The 19,181-nt window shown below is 53.2% G+C and overlaps 1 protein-coding gene and 1 long non-coding RNA gene across 2 annotated transcripts in view; both read left to right on the forward strand.

Annotated features, from left to right (window-relative positions):
• Nucleotides 1-19,181, forward strand: part of Hspg2 (heparan sulfate proteoglycan 2) — a 104,873-nt gene that overhangs the window by 54,015 nt on the left and 31,677 nt on the right. Inside the window, 23 exon segments of the mRNA XM_051171489.1 lie at nucleotides 135-275; nucleotides 392-568; nucleotides 673-852; nucleotides 946-1,064; nucleotides 1,398-1,509; nucleotides 1,629-1,742; nucleotides 1,827-1,954; nucleotides 2,402-2,488; nucleotides 3,544-3,593; nucleotides 3,882-3,976; nucleotides 4,202-4,342; nucleotides 4,651-4,842; nucleotides 11,522-11,614; nucleotides 11,902-11,982; nucleotides 12,101-12,331; nucleotides 14,717-14,830; nucleotides 15,821-15,948; nucleotides 16,051-16,137; nucleotides 16,485-16,543; nucleotides 16,704-16,868; nucleotides 16,962-17,072; nucleotides 18,448-18,548; nucleotides 18,636-18,816. Coding sequence (XP_051027446.1) covers nucleotides 135-275; nucleotides 392-568; nucleotides 673-852; nucleotides 946-1,064; nucleotides 1,398-1,509; nucleotides 1,629-1,742; nucleotides 1,827-1,954; nucleotides 2,402-2,488; nucleotides 3,544-3,593; nucleotides 3,882-3,976; nucleotides 4,202-4,342; nucleotides 4,651-4,842; nucleotides 11,522-11,614; nucleotides 11,902-11,982; nucleotides 12,101-12,331; nucleotides 14,717-14,830; nucleotides 15,821-15,948; nucleotides 16,051-16,137; nucleotides 16,485-16,543; nucleotides 16,704-16,868; nucleotides 16,962-17,072; nucleotides 18,448-18,548; nucleotides 18,636-18,816 — 2,887 coding nt within the window.
• On the forward strand, nucleotides 5,711-9,280 carry LOC127211556 (uncharacterized). The gene is made up of 3 exons (XR_007833441.1): nucleotides 5,711-6,836; nucleotides 7,275-7,475; nucleotides 8,977-9,280. It is a non-coding gene; the product is annotated as an uncharacterized LOC127211556 (long non-coding RNA).

The following is a 19,181-nucleotide window of genomic DNA, read 5'->3' on the forward strand; positions in this document are numbered from 1 at the left end:
CCTCACGTATTTGTGCTTTCCGTGGTGCTCTGGGACCCCCATCTAGACTTGGGGGGGGGGGCGGTAGATTCAACTGCTAGTTTCAGGCAGCTCCTCCTGTGGGCCATCCTGCAGCTCCCCGACTGTTTCCACAGAACAACGTGGTGGGACGTCTGTGCAACGAGTGCTCGGATGGCTCTTTCCATCTGAGCAAGCAGAACCCAGATGGCTGCCTCAAGTGCTTCTGCATGGGCGTCAGCCGCCAGTGCCGCAGCTCCTCCTGGAGCCGTGCCCAGGTACCCACCAGAGGACCGCTGCTGGATGGGACAGCCATGCCTAGAGCCGGAAGGTCAAAGGGTGGGTCCCACCACCATTCCCACCACTGTCCCATCCCAACCTTCTTCATTTCCAGGTGCTCGGGGCCTCCGAACAGCCCTCTCAGTTCAGCCTGACCAATGCGGATGGCACCCACACCACCAGTGAGGGTGTCTTGTCCCCTGCACCCGGGGAGCTGCTGTTCTCCTCCTTCCACAACCTCCTGTCTGGACCCTACTTCTGGAGTCTTCCCGCCAGCTTCCGAGGGGACAAGGTGGGTAGGGCAGAGGAACAACACAGGCAGGGCATTGAGAGAGGATAGCGATGACGTGGCCCGACTGAAGTCTCCCACTGAAAGCCTGTCTACCTCTGCCCCAGGTCACTTCCTATGGAGGAGAGCTGCGCTTCACCGTGACCCAGCGGCCCCGGCCCAGCTCTGCGGCCCTGCACAGACAGCCATTGGTGGTGCTACAGGGCAACGGCATTGTGTTGGAGCACCACGCCTCAAGGGAACCCATCCCTGGGCAGCCCAGCAACTTTATAGTGCCCTTCCGAGAGGTGAGCCCCATCCCAGCCCTTTCTTGTTCCTCTCTTTTTGGGGCCTCAGCACTCAGGATGGCAGGAATGGATCATATGCCATTTCCTTTACAGCAAGCATGGCAGCGGCCTGATGGGCAGCCAGCCACACGGGAGCACCTACTGATGGCCCTGGCAGGCATTGACGCCCTCCTAATCCAAGCATCCTATACCCAGCATCCGGCTGAGAGCAGGTAGCTGGGGCCGAGGCAGGGCAGAGGGGTTTCCAGACTAAGCAGAAACATGACATAGCCCCTCACACTCTGCCTGTAGCGTGGGGAGCATGCTGCTGCCTCCCTCACAGAATCCTCAGAAGCTGGGGGCCAGTGTCTACCGAGTCAGCTTTCCGGGAGTCCCCAGAGGAGCTGGATAGTTTAGCGTGTCCAGGCCAAGAGGGGGATGTGGGTTGTTCGCCGCAGCATATGAGACTGCTGGAGAGTGGGGGCCACATGGTGATGGAGCACGGAACCCTAAACATTCTCAGTGTACAGTAAACACCCCTTCACCATGAGTCTTGTCATATCCAGGGTCTCTGGCATCAGCATGGATGTGGCTGTGCCGGAGAACACTGGCCAGGACTCAGCAGTGGAAGTAGAACAGTGTACCTGCCCACCCGGGTACCGCGGCGCTTCCTGCCAGGTGAGCCTGGGTCTGCCACCTATCCATCCAGCTTCCTCCTCCGTGCTTTCTGGCCTTTCCTCTATTGTCTGTCTCTCCCCACATTCTCAGCCTTCCACCATCTTTCTGTCTGTCCCCAGGACTGTGACACGGGCTACACACGCATGCCCAGTGGGCTCTACCTGGGCACCTGTGAACGTTGCAGCTGTCATGGCCACTCAGAAGTCTGTGAGCCTGAGACTGGTGTTTGCCAGGTGAGCCCCGCCCCTTCACTCTCCATCCCCAGAGAGCCATGGCTTCCGGAGGCCCCAGCCTCAACCTGTCCTCTGTCCCTCCAGAGCTGTCAACACCACACAGAGGGTACTCGCTGCGAGCAGTGCCAGCCAGGGTACTATGGAGATGCCCAGCGGGGCACACCGCAGGACTGCCAGCCCTGCCCATGCTATGGAGCCCCTGCTGCTGGCCAGTGAGTCTGGGACCCCACTCTTTGCCAATCATCCTTCCTACCTCCTCTTTTGCCCAGCACTGGGGAGAAGTGACAGTTAAAATCCTACATGGCAGCCGGGCGTGGTGGTGCATGCCTTTAATCCCAGCACTCGGGAGGCAGAGGCAGGCAGATTGCTGTGAGTTCGAGGCCAGCCTGGTCTACAAAGTGAGTCCAGGACAGCCAGGGTTACACAGAGAAACCCTGTCTAGAAAAAAATAAAATAAAAATCCTGGATGGCCACTTCTCAATGTGTCGCTGGGGAGAGATACCCTCACTTTCAGAGCCCCAGTTTCCTAAATGGGGCCAGTGAACTCACCTTAGCACCTGAGGAGAACCTAGCACAGACTTTCCCCACCTCCCTGGTCTATGAGAGAGTCTAGCAGGAGCAGCCAATACCTTACTGACTAGAGTTTCCCATTCTCTCAGGGCTGCCCACACTTGTTTCCTGGACACAGATGGCCACCCCACCTGTGACTCATGCTCACCAGGCCACAGCGGACGTCACTGTGAGAGGTGAGATGGGCAGTGAGGAGGGTGAGGAGCCCAAGAGGGGATACCTGAGAGTCCTGAGAGAGCCCTAGGCCTCCTATTCACAAGCAGCCTGTGACCTCTGCTCTTCATTACACAGGGTCTTTTTTTTTTTTTTTTTTTTAAAGATTTATTTATTTATTATTATGTATACAGTACTCTGTCTGCATGTGCTACAGTCCAGAAGAGGGCATCAGATCACATGATAGATGGTTGTGAGCCACCATGTGGTTGCTGGGAATTGAACTCATGACCTCTGGAGGAACAGTCAGTGCTCTTAACCTCTGACCCATCTCTCCAGCCCTGCATAGACTCTTAAAGGCCATCAGCTTTCCTCTTTGGGAGCCTCACCCTGCAGCCTGGCATTGGCCAACAGCTCAGCTTCCAGTCCATCCCTTTTCTTACCCAGGCCAGAATCCTTCCACTAAACTAGTAGTTCCTAACCTTCCTAGTGCTGCGACCCTGTAGTACAGTTCCTCATGCTGTGGTGACCCGCCCCCAACCATAAAATTACCTTTGTTGCTACTTCATAACTGTAATTCTGCTACTGCTATGAATCATAGTGTAAATATCTGTATTTTCTGAAAGGATCCTTTGAGGCCCAAGGGGTCGTGTCCCATGGGTTGAGGAACCCTGCACTAGACCCTTTGCTCTGTTTTGTTATTTTGCGATGGAGTTTCATGTCTTCCAGGCTAGCTATAAACTCATTATGTAGCTGTGTATGGCCTTGAACTACTGCTCCTCCTACCTGCTCCTGGGTGTGCCTATAGGCTCACACCACCAGGCCCAACATTAGGCCTTTCGATCTTGACCCTGGGGTCAAGGCCTGATGGAGCTGTATCCTTGGCCCCACCCGTGTCCGTGTCCCTCGTCCTTCCTGTCCCCCCACCCCCACCCGTGCTCATCTATCAAGTGGGCACACAGGCTGATGAGGATTTTTTCCCCCTCTTACCGTGGAGTCACCATGTATAAGCCCTAGATCCCCTTGGGCCTAGGCTCTTCACCACATTTCCAGGACTCCATTCTCTCTCTCTCTGCAGGTGTGCCCCAGGTTACCATGGAAACCCCAACCAGGGCCAGCCCTGCCGCAGTGAGTAGAGTTGCAGACGTGGGAGGGCACTGGGCAGTGCTTCTCTTCCCAGGGAGAGCTAGGTTAGGTCCTTTGTTTCCCTGAGACCTGGCAGAGGTGGCCTTACCTTCCTGATTCTATGCTTCTCCCACTGCCTCATGAGGTCAGGAAGAGGCACCGCCCACATCCTCAGAAGCAGGCAGTGTTCCTCTCGGTGCTGAGTGATGGACTTAGAGAGCAGTGGAGATGGGGGTGTTATTGGGGATGTTTGGTGTTGGGTTTGGGGATGACATCTTCTTTACACTTCAGGAGATGGTCAGGTGCCGGAGCTCCCGGACTGTGGCTGTGACCTCCATGGCAGCATTAGCAGCCAGTGTGACGCTGCTGGGCAGTGCCAATGCAAGGTCAGTTCAAAGCCTTGCCTTCTGTGGGGTTTAGCTCAGCCCCCCACTGAGGCCGAAGAGAAGTCAGGTGGTACCTGAGGGGATCGTAGGGCCTGGTCACGGACTAGGGTAGGCAGGGCTGCTCACAACCGCTAGAAGAAGCCGGGAAGGCTGGCCTCAGAGGCTTCTGGGGTCCAGCAGACACACCCGAGTCCCTGCGCACATCTTTTTGTCCATCTTCCCCAGGCCCAGGTGGAAGGCCTTACTTGCAGCCAGTGCCGACCCCACCACTTCCACCTGAGTGCCAGCAACCCAGAAGGCTGCCTGCCCTGTTTCTGCATGGGTGTCACCCAGCAGTGCGCCAGCTCCTCCTACTCACGGCACCTGGTAAGAGCCTGTCTGCCCCCTGCAGGTCCGGAGCAATGTCCTAGCTGGGTGCCAGCCTCCTCCTCCCGGGAGGGTACCCATCCCCAGCTCTTCATTACTCCTAACCTCAGCACTGAGCCCAGTTAGCTGACTCCCATTCCAAGACTTTCCTGGCCTCTGTTATTGCTCATCTTAGTACCGAATACACCCCTTCATCTGGCCTCAGCTCCGCCCCCTCCATCATTAGTTCCCAGTCCTGGTCCTGCCCTGTCCATTGTGATGTGTCTGTCCTGTCACCTAGCTAACCCCGTTCTTTTACCTGCTGCCAGATTTCCACCCACTTTGCTCCTGGGGACTTCCAAGGTTTTGCTTTGGTGAACCCGCAGCGCAACAGCCAGCTGACAGGGGGCTTCACTGTGGAATCAGTGCCCGATGGGGCCCAACTCTCTTTCAGCAACTTTGCCCACCTTGGCCAAGAGTCCTTCTACTGGCAGTTGCCAGGAACCTACCAGGGAGACAAGGTAAGATACAAGTGGGGCTGTGGGCTGAGTGCCAGCTCTGAGCCAAGTCCCTGCTGAGCATGGGAGTCCACAGAGGACTCAAGACACAAGTTCATGGTCTACCACGTGGCTACCCTGTCATGCAGTATGTACCCTTTAGGGTCTAGCAGACCTCAGATTCCATCTCAATTGTGCTGTCTACTAGCTGGACACCTGCCCTCCCAATCCAGCACAGGATGGCTGGGACGATTGTGCCTGACACTGACTGAGCACTCAGCTGGTAATGACTGAGTTCAGGCCATTGCACAACACGTGCATGGTGAGACAGTTTCTGCGTTGCTCCCCCATGTGTTCATTGGCTGAGTGCGGGGTGCTGGCATGGTGATTCTCAGGTCATCTCTATTGAGCTCGGACTACACAATCGCTTTAGGCATCGTAAGCCATGATTGCACAAACCGGCCAGCATCACTGCTATTTCCTAGCAGAGAAAAGTAAAGCCAGAGAGGTCAAGGACAGTGGCAGGATTTGTATGCTAGTCAGACCTGCCTTGAAAAAGGTGAGCCAGGCACTTGGGAGGCAGAGGCAGGTGGATCTCTGTGAGTTTGAGGCCAGCCTAGTCTACAAAGCAAGTCCAGGACAACCAAGGCTACACAGAGAAGCCCTGTCTTGGGGCTAGGGGAAGGTGAACTTAGGGGTTGGGGATTTAGCTCAGTGGTAGAAAGCTTGCCTAGCAAGCCCAAGGCCCTAGGTTCAGTCCTCAGCTCTGGGAAAAAAAAGACAAAATAACAAAAAGGTGAGCTAGTCAGGGAAAGCCATCTTTTCAACTCTGAAGGGAGGTCTTGTAGGAAGGCAGTGTCACCAAGGATGGTCTTGTGAAGGGCAGGGTCTAAGAGGTGCTCTCCAGGGACTAGAGAGATGGCTCAGCTGTTAGGAATGTTGGCTGCTCTCCTGGAAGACCCGAGTTCAATTCCCAACGCCCACGTGGCAGCTCACAACTGTCTCTAACTCCAGTTCCAGGGGATCTGACACCCTGACACAGACACACATTCATGTAAAACATGAACTCACATGAATAAAAATAAATAGAAATAAAATAATAAATAAAAGGTGAACTCCAGGGCAGCCATATATGGTCCTCAAGCAGTCATGGCCATGGTACAAGGGAAAGTGGGACATAGTATATGAGTCCCCCACCAGCTTAGGTGGATGCCCAATTAGCCACACCCCAGTCTACTCAGCAGCAAACCTTTGAGGCCTTCCAGTCCCTGCTCCTTGGAGAAAAACAGGTGCCATCCTCTGACTAATCTGGCTATCTTCTAGTATGCTCTTCCCCTGGTCCTTCTCCCCTGGCCTCCCTCAGACTTTTCTCTGTCTCCTCCCCTGGTACTTCTCACTGCCCCGCAGAGGGAGGCTCACTTTGCACGGCTACGCCGGGCTCACCAGGTATGCCTTTTTGAGTGGTGTGAAATGGGGATGCCACCCATGGTGTGTCCACGGCTGCCCTCAGCCTGCATGGGAGATGCCCTGTATCCATGGATACCCTGCCTGAGCTTGCTGTCACTAGGAGAGTCTGGAGGAGTGTATGCTGTGCTGTGCATCACCAGCCATGTGGTGTGTTTCTGGTGCCAACAGTTGGAGTACTGCAGACAGGAAAATTAACTTGATGTTTGTCCATGTGACTGTGCCTGGCTGCCCAGTTTCCCTGTGTATTTGCCAAAACCCACCATAACCTCTATGCATGTGCCCTTCCCGTAGCTGGGAGAACCCTATGTGCTGGCCCCGAGATGGAGAGTGCCTCCCTCACCAGTCACGGTGGCCTTCCTTGCTGGCACCATGCATGGGGAAGAGGCTGTCCACAGTGTTAGGTCTGACCCCATGAGGTCTGAGCTAGCCTGTGACTTCCACCCCATCAGAACCGCACATCCCTCTCAGAGGAACAGTGGCGGGCTGCTGTGACAACAGGGAGGATCCTCGGGGACCCAGTGGGCAGGGGCCGGGCACAGCGGCCATCACAGGTAACCCAGGGCAGAGGCAGCTGTGTCTGGGGATCTAGGGATCAGACCTTGAACCATGACCCAGGCTTTCCTGGGCCACTTTCCTCTGACTGTCCAGGGCAGCGCACTCTACTGTTCTACAAACACGTCAGAATGGCAGATGCCCCACCTCCCATGACTGTCATGTCACAGAACTTTCTGTCCTTCCCTTGCTGGGCACCCTGGGCAGGGTTCTTCCCCACCTCACGCCCATCCCAGGATGCTCTACCTTGGAGTGAGAAGACATACAAGGAGAGGGTGGTAGACATCAGCGCAGGCACATGGGTGGCCCACGGCGGGGGATTTGGATGGGGTTGGTGCAGCCTGTGGCAAGGCAGAGCCTCACAGATGTCTTTCTGTCCACCTATCCCTGTCTTCTGTTCCTTCCTCTCCTCCTATCCTCCCCCACCCCCCACCCAGGTGGATGAGGCTCAAAGGAGGATGGATGCTGAGATCTGGCAGCTCCTTGCCAGCTTTGCTGCCCACCCCCAGCCCCCTCCTCGTGGGCTGCACCCCCACCCCCAGCTAGCCACCGCCGCTCTACAAGCAGGTCCCCCCTCCTCTTCTTCCTCTTCTTCCTCTTCCTCCTTCACTTCTCTGTCTTCCCCAGCAGGCTCACAGGTATGTACTCGACCACTCACTGAGGTTCCCGCCCACCATGCTTGTTTGATATTTCTTGAGACTCCCTGCACTGTCATTAACTTCAGATGTCACTGTAACTATAACCATAGACCACCGAGTCAATTATAGTCTGAAACAGGGTCCTACATCAGCCCAGGCCTGACCTCAGGCTCAGAATCCTGTCTTAGCCTCTCAAGTGCTGAGATAATAACCACTGTGTCTGCCTGCTGTGCAGGCCTTTTTTTTTTTTCTTTCTTTCTTTCTTTTTTTTTTTTTTCTTGGGTCTTCCTACATAGACCAGATTGGCCTTGAACTTGTGTCCATCATCTAGTCTCTGCCTCCCGGTCTCGAACTCATAGTGATCCATCTGCCTCTGCCTCCAGAGTGCTGGGATCAAAGGCGTGAGCAACCACACGCGTCTTTTTTTTATTTGCTTTTATTTTTATTTTTTTGAGAGAGAGAGAGAGAGTTCCCTGTAGGTCAGGCTGGCCACTTTATAACCAAGGGTGCCCTTGATCTTTCTGCTTTTCCCTCCCGAGTCCTGGGATAATAAATGTATGTTACTATGCCACTTATTCCAGTTTTAGGATGGAACCCAGGGCTTCATGCAGGTTCAGTAAATACTACCAACTGAGTTACATCCACAGTCCTCTGGCTACATTGGTTTTTGTTGTTGTTGTTTGTTTTTTAAAGATGTGTTTACTTATTTATTTATTTACTTACTTAAGAGTGTCTTGCATGTACACCTGCATGCCAGAAGAGGGTATCAGATCACTTATAGATGGTTGTGAGCCATGATGTGGTTGCTGGGAATTGAACTCAGGACCTTTAAGCCAGCGCTCTTAACCACTGAGCCATCTCTCCAGCCTGTTGTTGTTTGTTTTTAAAGTTAGGATCTCATTATGCAACCATTGTTGACCTGGAGCTCACTGTATAGACCAGGCTCACAGAGACCCACCTGCTCCCATCTCCCAAGTGCTGGGATTAAAGGTGTAGACCACTCTGTCCAGCTCCAGCTCCATTCTTTTTTTTAAAAAAGAGTTATTTATTATTTATACATTATACATTATTTATATATTCTGCCCACATGTGTGCCTGCCCACCACAAGGAGGCACCAGATCTCATTACAGGTGGTTGTGAGCCACCATGTGGTTGCTGGGAATTGAACTCGGGACCTTTGGAAGAGCAGACAGTGCTCTTAACTTCTGAGCCATCTCTCCGGCCCCATCCATTGTTAAATATATGTTTAAAAAGAGCAACTTAACGTTTAGGTGTTTACCAGTGTGCCCACTGCTCTTGGGGCCCACTAGAAAGACACATCACTGTGATATAAACCAACTTAAGAACACACTTAGAAAGAACAGCTGGAGGACCTGACTCCAGAGCGGGAAGCAGGTTGCCCAGGGAGCATGGTGGGCCTGTGCTGTGGAGCTGGGGTGGGTTCCGGGTTCCTGCTGGGGTGCCTGCACCCCATTCTTACCTTCTGCTCTTCTACCCTAGCTCTCACTTTCCTATGATGGCTTCTCCCTGCTGCCCGGAAGCCTCTATTACTGGCAGCTGCCCCGAGCCTTCCTAGGGAACAAGGTAACCAGGAAGTAGAAGGACCACAGGTGGCCAGAGGAGTCTTAACTGTCAGAGGGTGCGAGGCAGAACAGCCCTCTCTAAAGTGCAGGCATTAGGCCCCTTGCTGTATGCTGTATTGCCATTGTGGAAGCCAAGGCTGGCCTCCAAGAACTCTCCACTGTTCTCACTTACCAGTCCTGCATTCTGGATGTCTCTCTATTTTTTTGTATGTGTGTGTTTGTGTAGGTGTGTGTGTGTGTGTGTGTGTGTGTGTGTGTGTGTGTGTGCGTGCGTGCATGCACATGGAACTCTGGGAATCGAACTCAGGTCCCCATGCTTGCAAGGTAAGTGCTTTATCAACTGAGGCATCTCCACTGCCTCGGATGTTGTTACTGTTATCGTGGTATTAACATTCGATTTGATATTGTTTCCACCTTGCCTTCTTGTCCCCACATGACAGAGAGAGCCTCTTCTGAGTGTGTGTACCCAGGGGTTGGGGCTTTGGCTCAGTGGTAGAGCACTTAAGGTCCAGGTCTGGTCTCCAGCAGCGGGGACGGGCCAGAGTTTGAATAACACAATCAGAGGCCCAAAGAGACCAGGCAGGTCCAGAGAAAGCAAGGTGAGGTACCTCACAGAGTCTGGGTTGACACCATAAATATTGGAGAACTACCTGCCTTCAAATGTGTTTTCTTCACTAAAGTTGCGTGTGTCGCAGTTTGTGTCCTGACATGCCCTTTAAAATATTATTTTTGCAGCTGGGCGTGGTGGTGCACGCCTTTAGTCCCAGCACTTAGGAGGCAGAGGCAGGTGGATCGCTGTGAGTTCGAGGCCACCCTGGTCTACAAAGCAAGTCCAGGACAGCCAAGGCTAACAGAAAGAGACCCTGTCTTGAAAAAAAAAGAAAAACAAACAAACAAAATATATATATAATTTTTGCTCCTATTTGTAGATGAGCAAAGTACCGTTCAGACTAAGTGACTTGTCCACAGTTGTACAGATGGCAGAACTGGAGTCTGAGCCCAGACTTTCACACTTGCCTGGCATCCCTGTGTGGCACTTATCTTCCACTTCCTAGAAAGCTAGTCCTAGATGAGACTGTGAATTCACTGGCACCCAAAACAAACAGGAAACCAGTTAATTCAGTTGTAATCTGGCTATGCTGAGTTCCTTACTACACCCTGAGTTGGTAGAGAATAGCCCTGGGGCCTGTATCATCCAGTGCTTGGCATGTAGTCAGCTGCTGTTTGGCAAATGTTCACCCACTGAACCAGGGGGACACCCCATGCTGGGTAGTTTTCAGTCAGCTGTCTGCCCTGGTGATGGAGGAGAGGGAGGAAAGTCCAATGGGCATAGCTGGACCCTCAGTTGCCAGGATGAAAAAGCCCTTTGCGAGAAATATAAGCCTTCTAGTCATGCCTACAAAGACACAAGTCCAGTTGACTTGACCACAACAAAAAAAATCAACTAACCAACCAACAACAAAAGAATAGAATGGCTCGTGCAGCCACAGGGTCCAAGGACGATGGCTGGTTTTTTCTCAGCCGGTGTCATTTTGTAGCTTCTGGTTGCAAGGGAGACGGGAGTTTTTCTGTCCCAAAAGAAAGAGGAGTGCCGAGTGCACCGTTCACTCCCCAGCTGGAGAGAGAAGCACATGGTCACGTTCCGTCTGGTCACACTGGGACTGGCCCTACCCCATCTACCTTGCTGATGCAGAGCTGTGTCGATTGGGCAGGCCTGGCTTGCTTTCCATTGCAGATGGGAGGGACCTGAGTGTACAAGAAGGGTTGTTCTTTAAAAGAGGACAAGGAGGGGACTGGCGAGATGACTCAACGGTTAAGAGCACTGGCTGCTCTTTCAAAGGACCCAGGTTCAATTCCCAGCACCCACATGGCGGCTCACGATACTCTGTTAACTCCAATGCCAGGGCATCCCCAGTGCCAGGGATCCGATGCTTCTTCTGACCTCCACAGGCTTCCATACACTCAGGGCTCATTGTACTCACATGCATACACTTAGGAGCACACACACACACACACACACACACACACACACACACACACACACACCTAGAATAAATACTTTAGAAGAGAGAGAAGGAACAAGGATGTAATTCACAGAAAGAAGGAAGTGAAAAGTAGGCAGACCCGAAGCCGGTTGCCCAGGTGACCGAGGCCTCGGAGTCTGCGCAATGCCATGCCCGAGGCTAAAACTTACGATTTGGGCAGGCTCCCCACAGAGTCCCTGATGTTACTCTTGTCATTTTATGGGAAATGCCTACACATAAAAAGGGACTGGGAGCTTGTTGACGGTGACTGCCACGCAATGGATGGGAAAGAAGTCCTCCCACGAGTGAGACAAGGGAGGAACTGATAGGGCCTTTTCCAGCTCTGCACGTTGCAAATTCTGGCCCTCTGAGGTTAGGGTGCAACACGCAGGAGCAATAGGCTCTGCCCCTCACCTGTGTGGTCTTGTCTCTCCGCAGGTGGCAGCCTATGGCGGCAAGCTACGGTACACCCTCTCCTACACATCAGGGCCACAAGGCAGCCCACTCTCGGACCCCGATATCCAGATTACGGTGAGCCCATTAGAACCCACAGTGGTCAGGCAGAGGAGAAAATGGAAGCCGTGTTCCAACACCCAGCTAGCCAATAGCCAATGTGGGCTCCTTGGCTCCATACCTGGCTAGCTACTTCCTAGATCTTAGTCTGGCTGCTGGGCATGGGGTCAGCTAGCAGGCACATGAGCTTGTCAGGGTGTGGACAGAAGGGAAGCCAAGTGGTTGGGAGAGCTTGGGGTTGGTGGCTAACCCTGCCTTTCCAATAGCCCCAAATGCCCTTCCTAACCTTTCTGGTATCTCTGTAGGGCAATAACATCATGCTGGTGGCCTCGCAGCCAGCGCTACAGGGCCCAGAGAGGAGGAGCTATGAGATCATCTTCCGAGAGGTGGGTGGCACTTGGCTTTGTTTGCCAGGCCTCCCCTTGGTGGAGGGTATGCTGACTACAAGTTCAGCAGGCCTGACCCAGATCTTCCACTGACATTTGCTATCCCCCCTACGCGCAGGAGTTCTGGCGACGGCCAGACGGGCAGCCTGCCACCCGGGAGCACTTGCTCATGGCCCTGGCAGATTTGGATGAACTTCTGATTCGGGCCACGTTCTCCTCAGTGCCACGGGCAGCCAGTATCAGTGCCGTGAGCCTGGAAGTGGCCCAGCCGGGACCCTCTGGTGGACCACGAGCCCTGGAGGTGGAAGAGTGCCGCTGTCCCCCAGGCTATGTTGGCTTGTCCTGCCAGGTGAGTGTGTGTGGCTGGCCCAGCTGCATCTGCCCCAGCACCATGGTATGTGCAAGGTGGTCGGTCTGTGACCATTGCTGTAGGCTGTCGCTGCTCTCTGAGCTAGGTGGCCTCTGCTCTTACATTGTTGCCATCACTCCTGCAAGAGGCAAGCCGTCTCTTTAGCTAACAAGCAAACTGTCGCAAGAAGAGGTGACTTACGTAAGGGCATCCAGCCAGCATGTGGAGGACTAACTCGAGTCTACATCTGATGGATTCCAAAGGCAGTTTGTCCTAACCACCAGGCAGCACTGCCTAAAGAATGGCACTCTTCCAGGTGGGGAAACCCACACAAGCACAGAAGACTCTCAGAGCTGAGCAAGGACTTGCCTCAGGCACACAGCGCAGAGCAGATGGCGCTGTAGGCTTGTGGGATGCTGAGCATGTGGAGACCTGGGCCTGCAACAGGGTCACCATGGCCAGCCTAGAATAGGACCCTGGGGTGGGGAAGCCATGCTGCTATAGACATCCCATGATCTGAGCCAGACAGGGACAACGTGTCTGTTGGATGTCAACAAAATGAATGGGACAGGAAGAGAGATCGGGTGTACTCTGTCTGTGGGGTAGGACAGAGAGGGCTGTCACTTTGAAGCTCTCGAGAGCCTCTGCTGGATCTGGCCCAAGCTTTGAGCTCCAGGTGGACAGGAGTTTACCCCACACGTGACATTTGACTCACTTAACATCTGATGAGGTGGCAGGACCTTTGCCAGGTGGATAGCAGGCAAGTCAGGAGTGGGTGCAGCTGGAGCAAGCCCACATCTCTCCACTTTAATGTTCCTATGCCTTCTCTGAGGCCACAGACTTTTCAAAGCCCAGTATAGAAGCTCATGCTCCTCAAAGATACCAAGTTCACCTCATTTGAAGGAGGAGTTCTTGAGAAGCGCCTGTGTGTCCTGTGCACACTGTTGCACCCCGGCCGAAGACACCCACCAATTGACCATGGAATGCGGAGGGGAAGCCCTCGGTAGCTTTCATAGAAGGGGCAGGGAGAGAGAAGAACTGTCTGCTTTCCATACCTGTGGTCCTTCATCTCTGCTGTGCGCCAACAACATCCCTGGCGCTGTGTGCTTCCTCTACCACTGAGCTTGTTTGGTTTTCGTTTTGGTTTGGTTTGGATTTTTTGTTTGTTTGTTTTGTTTTTGTTTTTTAAAAGATTTTATTTTCACTTGTATGCCAGAAAAGGGCATTATAGATGGGTGTGAGCCACCATGTGGTTGCCAGGAATTGAACTTAGGGCCTTTGCAACAGTTTGCTCTTAACCACTGAGCCATCTCTCCAATCCCCCTTGGTTTGGATTTTTAAGGCAGGGGCTCATGTAGAAGATTTGAGCTCAGTATATATCAGAGGCTAGCCTTGAACATCTGCAACTTCTGGCCGCCCCTCCCGAAGTGCTGCAATTACAGGTGTGTGCCACCAGGCCTAGCAGGATTACTAATTTGTGCTTGCAAACCTAGTCATAAAGATTGACAAGGTGGGCCGGGCGTGGTGGCACACACCTTTAATCCCAGTACTCAGCAGGCAGAGGCAGGCGGATCATTGTGAGTTCGAGGCCAGCCTGGTCTACAAAGTGAGTCCAGGATAGCCAAGGCTACACAGAGAGACCCTGTCTTGGAAAACAAAAACAAAAAAACATAGCTCATTTCTACGGATCCACGCTGTCAGTGAAGAGAACTGACTCCTACGGGTTGTCTTCTGACCTCTGTGTCTGTGCTGTGGCTCATATACACAGACACACTCAAGTACATAAATAAATGTAAAAATATCTTCAAGGGCCCCTTCTCCCAAGTGGTCTCTCCAACTCACTTCACCATTTATTTAGTTGTGAGGTTTTCCCATTAAGTCCTTTCCCACCAGAACCAAGGGTCTTGAGTTGAGGCAGGTTCCCCATTTGGGATATATACTATGTTTCTCTAAGGTAACACTGCCTGGGGTGGAGGTGGTGGTGCACCAAATCTGGTCTCCTTCTGGAGCCATGAAAGTGAAGATGAGAGACAGTCTGGGGCCTATTAAGAGAGCTTGTGGCAAGGCAGGCATAGTGGCGCACGCCTTTAATCCCAGCACTTGGGAGGCAGAGGCAGGTGGATTGCTGTGAGTTTGAGGCCAGCCTGCTCTACAAAGCTAGTCCAGGATAGCCAAAGCTACACAGAGAAACCCTGTCTCGGGGGTGGGGGTGGGGGGGAGAGAGAGAGATTGTGGTTTGAGGCTACCCTGCCATGCCCTCTTCTAGAGCCAATGGGGATTAGATACTGGAAAGTGTGGGAGGGACAGAAGGCTTGATCTGCTGGCTCTGAATGGAACCCTGTGGGCAATGAGACCAACCTTCCTCTGTCCACCCCACCCCCCCAGGACTGCGCCCCAGGCTACACACGCACTGGGAGTGGACTGTACCTTGGCCACTGTGAGTTGTGTGAATGCAACGGCCACTCTGACCTGTGCCACCCTGAGACCGGAGCCTGCTCGGTGAGATACAAGCAGGGCTAGACCAGGGATGGGAAGGGGTCTTCGTCAGCTATGCCTGCCCCCAGGAGTAAGTTCACAGGAGACAGCACCTGCGTGAGGGAGACAGGGGAGCATGGTGGCAAACAAAACTGTGGAACACCATTCATTCTTTGCAAAGAAAGCGAGGGTTCCTCATTGCTTGCGCTCAATGGCCAATCTTATAGAAGAGACAGATTACAGAGGTTTGGGTTTTTTCTTTGTTTTTGGTGGTGCTGGTGGTGGTCATGGGGATCAAACTTTGGTAAATACACCTTTTTATATGTTTTTTGGAGTGGTATGTCCATGGTCCCACAGGCACATGGTCAGGGCATAGAGAGTTTGCACAGTCCAAACTCGGTATGAAACAAGGAGCACACTATGTTAACACCACACATGTGACTGACTTTGGATGAGATTATATATGCTCCGATTTTTTGTTTTGTTTTGTTTTTTCAAAACAGGATTTCTCTTGTAGTCCTGGCTGTCCTGGACTCACTTTGTAGACCAGGCTGGCCTCGAACTCACAGAGATCCACCTGCCTCTACCTCCCAAGTGCTGGGATTACAGGCGTGTGCCACCACGCCCAGCACTGTTTTGTTTTGTTTCGTTTTTTTATGTGTTATTTTTTTCTATGTCTGTGTAACATATGCATACCTGGTGTATGCTAAATTTTTTTATTTTTCTGAGACAGCTGACTCACTATGAACTCCTGATCCTCCTCTCAGTCACTGAGGTTACTGGTGCATCACCAAGCCCAGGCCTGGATGAACTTTTTGATTTATCCAGGTTCCTGTGGATATTCTTTTCAGCACCGCTGAGCTAGCTGATGGGTATCACCGTAATTAAATCTGTATGCCCTTCCCTGACTCTTTCTTAAGACAAGAGAAGTCTGTGGGTTTACAGTTCCTGGGTCAGGGTGTTTTGATGAGTTTTTGCTTCATGGCTGCTGTCTGACACCCTTACGTCCTCCAGCGATGCCAGCACAACACTGCTGGTGAGTTCTGCGAGCTGTGTGCAACTGGTTACTATGGAGATGCCACGGCCGGTACTCCTGAAGACTGCCAGCCCTGCGCCTGCCCACTGACCAACCCAGAGAACATGTACGTACACTGCTTGGCTCCAAGGATGAACGGAGGCTGGAGACTGGGGAGCAAGATGGGGAGTTGGGCTCCTATGGCCTGACATTTGCCTGTCTGCCCCAGGTTCTCCCGCACCTGTGAGAGCCTCGGAGCTGGAGGGTACCGTTGCACCGCCTGTGAACCCGGCTACACTGGCCAGTACTGTGAGCAGTAAGTTTTTGGACAGGAATGGGAAGAGAAGGGGGGAGTGAGAGACTCCCGGGTAAGAGTTCTGCAGGGTGCGGCTCAGAAAAGCCTCTACCAGGATCGTGTCCGTCCTGCCGGCCATCTCGGGCACTTCCCACGCTGCCCTTGGAATAAGCAGGTGCCCACCAGCAGCTTCTGTCTCAGCTCCCCCGAAGCCCTGTGTCAGAGCCTTTCTGGTCCCCCAGAGACCTTCTAGAACCCTACGTTTCCTCCACCTACCAATGGCTGCTGGCTGAGCTGGCTTCTCTAATTCACTGGGAGACACTAGATCCCTCGGGGCTTACAGAGCTGGTCCTCGTTCCTCCTAACAGGTGTGCCCCAGGCTATGAGGGTAACCCCAATGTGCAAGGAGGCCGGTGCCGGCCACTGAGTAAGTACGACCATGGCCCAGGGTGTTGGAAGAGGGAATCATGGGCCCTAGGGAGCGTGAGGGATAGAGTTCTGAGGTTGGGGACCTGGGGCTTTGGGAGACCAATCCCTGAGAAGTTGCTTTATGCTGGCTGAGTGGCTTCCTTCCCCGACTCCATTAGCAGAAGACTCCCTGGAGGTTCAGATCCATCCCTCTCGGAGTGTGGTTCCCCAAGGTGGCCCACACTCCCTGAGGTGCCAGGTCAGCGGGAGTCCACCACACTACTTCTACTGGTCCCGTGAGGACGGGCGCCCCCTGCCCAGCAGTACTCAGCAGCGGCATCAAGGTACTCACAGACCTACAGGCTCCTCCGTCCACTAGTCAGCCCTGTTCCTGTGTACTGGAGCGCGTGGAGCTAGCTTGTCTCTCCCCACCCCAGGCTCCGAGCTCCACTTCCCGAGCGTGCAGCCCTCCGATGCTGGAGTCTACATCTGTACCTGCCGAAACCTGGTTCACACCAGCAACAGCAGGGCTGAGCTACTGGTCGCTGGTGAGTCCCTGCTCCCCTGTGCCTGCTAGACCTGCCTAGTGAGGACGGTGTCTGCTGAACAAGGACGTTAGCTGTGGGAAGGAGGGATATGAGGGGTCCATACCTGTTTCTGAGGCAGAAGCCACAAGACTCACTATGATCCATAAGGCTGAAGGGAAAAGCTATCGCCTGGGGTCTGGGTGCCTTTTACTGAGATGAGGAAAGTTCAGCCTGGAAAGTGTATTTATTCAGGTTCCCCAAAGCAGAGGCACTGTGGGACTCCAACAAGGGACGGGAGAAGAGAAGAGAAGACAGGCGTCTGACAGGGAGGATATGGTCAAGTGAACGGCCACCATAAGCAGCTTTTCCTGGGTTGTTCAACATGGCCGAGGAAATTGGGAACCCCAGAGTCACCGAGTCCTACATGGCCTGTGCGTGCCAGCTTGTCCTGGTCCTTAGTTGAGTTCTACTCAGGACAGGACCCTGGATAGCACCCACCCAGTTCCAAGACCAACCTGTCAAGCTGGAGAGGAAGGGCAGAGAAAGGCTGAGAAGCCAGTGAGATTGGAGGAAGAAGGGGAGAGGTGTTCAGGATGCAAGCTGGGGCAAAGGCTTCTGGAAGAGCCATTCACCCACTGCTCTATAGGAAATCTGGGCTAGGCAAGGGGATGACGTGAAAGTTAGACTCTGACAAGACTGGTTGACAGAGAGGGAAACTCGAGTAGACACAAGAAACATGTGGAAACTCTTCAAGAGTCTTGGCTTCAAGCAGGGTGTGGTGGCACCTGCCTTTAATGCCCATGTGCGGGAGGCTGAGGCAGGTGGATCTCTAGATGGAGGCCAGCCTGGGCGACTACTCAGTGGTTAAGAGTGTGTGTGTTGTTCTTCCTGCGTAGGCAGCTTACAGTCGCCAGTAACTCCCACTTCAGGAGGATCCAATACTCTCTTCTGGCTTCTGCTCACTTGTGTACACACACACACACACACACACACACACACACACACACAATTATTATAAATTATAATTACATGTATTACATTTATAATTTTATACAAATATATATTACATTAAAAACTACATGTGGTCATACAAACCTATAATCTTAGCACTCGGGAGGTTGAGGCAGGAGGATCAAGAGTTTAAGGTCATCCTTAGCTGCATAAGGAATTTGAAACCAGCATGCAATTCATGAGACTCTATCTTTAAAGAGAGAGAGAGTACTCGAGGGACAGAGGCAGGAAGATCTCTATGAGTTTGAGGCCATCCTGGTCTACACAGTGAGTTCCAAGCCAGCTAGGCAATCAGAGGAAGACCTGTCTCATAGAAGGGGTGAGGAAAGCAGGAAGTGACTCAGTCTAGGGCTGTAGAGCTCAATGGAGACTTCCCCATTCACAGAGGCTCCTAGCAAGCCCATCACGGTGACGGTGGAGGAGCAGCGAAGCCAGAGTGTGCGGCCCGGCGCTGACGTCACCTTCATCTGCACAGCCAAGAGCAAAGTGAGCCAATAGGGACTGGTGGGGGGAAGTCTGTCTCCTCGGCTCCCTGAGCCCATACATGTCCCTCACCCTGTCGCTGCCCTGCAGTCGCCAGCCTACACCCTGGTATGGACCCGCCTGCACAATGGAAAGCTACCTTCCCGTGCTATGGACTTCAATGGCATCCTGACCATTCGCAATGTGCAGCCAAGTGATGCGGGCACCTACGTGTGTACTGGCTCCAACATGTTCGCCATGGACCAGGGCACAGCCACACTGCACGTTCAGGGTATGCGTTCTTGTGGTCAGAGCCTGGCCACAGGGATTCCCTACATGCCTAAGCCTCTGAAGAACTGGGGGACAGAAGGACAAACTGTACCTCAGCCCTCCTGATGTAGATGTCCTAGTTGAGATGACCCTAGTGAGAGAGCAGACACAAGACACTTGTGTGAGCTGATGAACACCAGGGGTGAGAGGGACTGGAGAGGGATCAGAGAGCACGAAATGAGGGGAAGATGGCATGGTGGTGCAGGCCTGCGACCTCAGCAATTGGAGGTTGAGGCAGAAGTACTGTGAAAAGAGGAGGGAGCCGGGGATGGTGGCACACGCCTTTAATCCCAGCACTGGGGAGGCAGAGGCAAGTGGATCACTGTG

The sequence above is a fragment of the Acomys russatus genome, chromosome 29, assembly GCF_903995435.1.
Source record: "Acomys russatus chromosome 29, mAcoRus1.1, whole genome shotgun sequence".
In the NCBI taxonomy this organism is placed as follows: Eukaryota; Metazoa; Chordata; class Mammalia; order Rodentia; family Muridae; genus Acomys; species Acomys russatus.